Source organism: Chaetura pelagica, unplaced genomic scaffold (assembly GCF_000747805.2).
Source record: "Chaetura pelagica isolate M959 unplaced genomic scaffold, ChaPel_1.0 scaffold405, whole genome shotgun sequence".
Lineage (NCBI taxonomy): Eukaryota > Metazoa > Chordata > Aves > Apodiformes > Apodidae > Chaetura > Chaetura pelagica.
The window spans coordinates 726,126-728,598 of NW_009953489.1; the positions used below are offsets into that span (position 1 = coordinate 726,126).

The window sequence follows — 2,473 nt, forward strand, 5'->3', positions numbered from 1 at the left end:
TGATGATTGCTAAACTCAAGGACTGACCCTTTCCTTTGCCTCCATTTGAATTTTTGCTCCAGAGTGGAGCCGAGTGGATGTGGAGGCAGGGGCTGGGGAGGCCTCCACCCTGCTCCTGCCCCTGCTCCCTGCCAGATTCACCTCTCCCAGGATTTCCAGTCTCCACCAGGCAAGAGGGCACCACCAGCTTCTGGTGTCTGCGTAAACGCTCAGCTCCTGCTTCATCACAGCTTGCATTTCTGGTAGCCCACTCATCTCCCAGGTCTGACTTAAACAGCAGGAAGAAATTACATCAACGTTTGATCATGAAAGAAAAAGTTTATTCATGTTTGAAACTACATATAACTACCACGAGGAAGACTTTTCAATCCAGGGTGTAATCCAGTTAGAAAGTAACACGAAACGGTTTAATACATTAGAATCACTGCCACAAATTATTTTCATGACTCAATCAGTTTCAGAATCGCATACAATACAAAAGAGAGAGAGAAAGGGCCCCTGTTACACAGGGGGAAATATACAGTACTGAATACTGGAGCCTGTATGCATTACAATTAGTTGTTGTTTTTTGCGTGGATTAGTAACAAGATGAATAACATTCAAAATGTTTCTCAGTATTTACAACAGTTTCACTGTTTTGTGTTAAACCTAAGTCCCCATGTTTCCATTTTCACTTCTTTAAAAGTTGCCAACGCAACCCTGATTCTTTTAAAAGATTACAATGTACATTACATTTTGTGGGGAAACAAAGAGTTAATTACAAGATGCAAAAAGATAAGAAAGAGACAAACTACAGCGTGAGTATCGTTCAGAGGTAGTAAGTGAGCACTCTAAGCTACAGAACATGTTGAAAGTCTATTGGTTTGTATGAGTTCGCATGAGGTAATAAAGCTGTGTTTGATTGGTGAGATGTATAAATACTCTTTTGCTACACTATGTACAACACTCCGTATGATGGTGCTTTTTTCCTTTGCTTTTTTCCTTTCTTTGTTGGTGGTTTTCTGCCAGGAAGAGGTAACACATCCTGGCAGGCATGTGCAGCACCTAGCTCGTACTGTAAAACCCCAGATCCTGGCTTTCCCCGAGATCAGCAGCAAGTCTCTTCATCTCTTAAGAACAACCTACATCCGGTGTCCAAACACAGAGAGAATACTCGAAGTCCGGGTAGTTTTAGCAAGAAAAGATGCTCCTGGTTTCCAATCTAATTTGTAAGACAATAGATCACAACAAAAATGTGACAAATAAGGATTCTTAAACACAACCATTGTTAACCGAAATAACCGAACAGCTCTTTTTATTCCAACTCTGTGAGAGATATGATTAAACACAATCAAAGTCTGCAATTCATCTCGACTTTCCATGGAAATATGCACAAAGCTAAATTTAGGTGAGGTGTTTCTTTGTGTCTGCTCTTGCTATTGAGGTTAAGCTTGTCCTGTACTTTTACCCTTAAGGCCAAGTAATTGGCAACTGTTAGACCAACATTGTTAAAACTGCTGATAATAAATTATGATAAAATAGTTACAGGGCTATAAACAATGCTAAATCTTGGCCTAATTGGATAAAGTGCTTTTAACATTGTGTTTTAAGTATAAATACAAATGATTATGATACCTTTAAAAAACAGATTTACCAAGTTTTCTAGTAAGACAAGGTTTTACAGTAAAGCTGTAGGTGGTTGGCTACAAAAAAATCTTTCCTTTTTCTCCTGTGACTCTGAATGCACTAATCAAGGCATCTCAGCTCAGGGAAAAAGTGTTGCTAGGAGATTAGTTAGAGGTATCAGAGTGCACACTTCCCGGCCCTTCTGTAGGGGAAGTCACAGAAGATGGAGTAGTTGCGTCCTGCCAGCCTCCATTAGCCTGAAAAGGGAAAAACAATACAATTTATACAATTACGCATATTAATTATACTGTATGCAGACTGGCAAGCCTGGGGTTCGGGAGGAGATTCTCTGGGAAGGAGATTTTCCTGCACTCCCTCTGGCTGCAGAATTTCTGACAGAAAAAGCAGCAGTTAGGCATGGGATGCTGGAAGCAGCCTCTGTGGTAACACCAAGCCTTCCCTGGGAAAGCAAGCTGGGAAACCAGAAGCTTTTTAGCCAGATGTTAGCTGCAAATTAGGACTATGGGATTTCTGCAGACCATCAGTGCTTCAATGAAGAACATCCCTTTAGCCAACACTTCAGCTTTTTCTCCTGAGAAGATGAGTCTGGGGTCATTGTGTTCAACCCCCTCCAGTGGTTTCCCAAAGTTGGGAAACATCCTTCCCCACTGCAAACACCACCTGCCAGCACGCGGAGGTGGGGCTGCTCAGATGGACGTTCCAATTACCCCTGAACGCAGGCGCTGCTTTCGGCCGCGTCTCCGGGGCCGCCGGCCCAGCCGCCCGGCCCAGCGTCGGCAGGAGCAGCGCGCGGGGACAAATTGGCCTTATGTCTTTGCCGGCGGGGGGCAATGCTGGAATTAAAGTT

General features: G+C 43.2%; 1 protein-coding gene across 1 annotated transcript in view; it reads right to left on the bottom strand.

The window, feature by feature from the left end:
• Positions 1–298: 298 nt before the first annotated feature.
• Positions 299–2,473, bottom strand: part of PBX3 (pre-B-cell leukemia homeobox 3) — a 16,349-nt gene continuing 14,174 nt past the window's right edge. Inside the window, exon 6 of the mRNA XM_009998923.1 lies at positions 299–1,862. Within this exon, the coding sequence (XP_009997225.1) occupies positions 1,770–1,862 (93 nt within the window). The 3' untranslated portion in view covers positions 299–1,769. The remainder of the gene's footprint in view (positions 1,863–2,473) is intronic.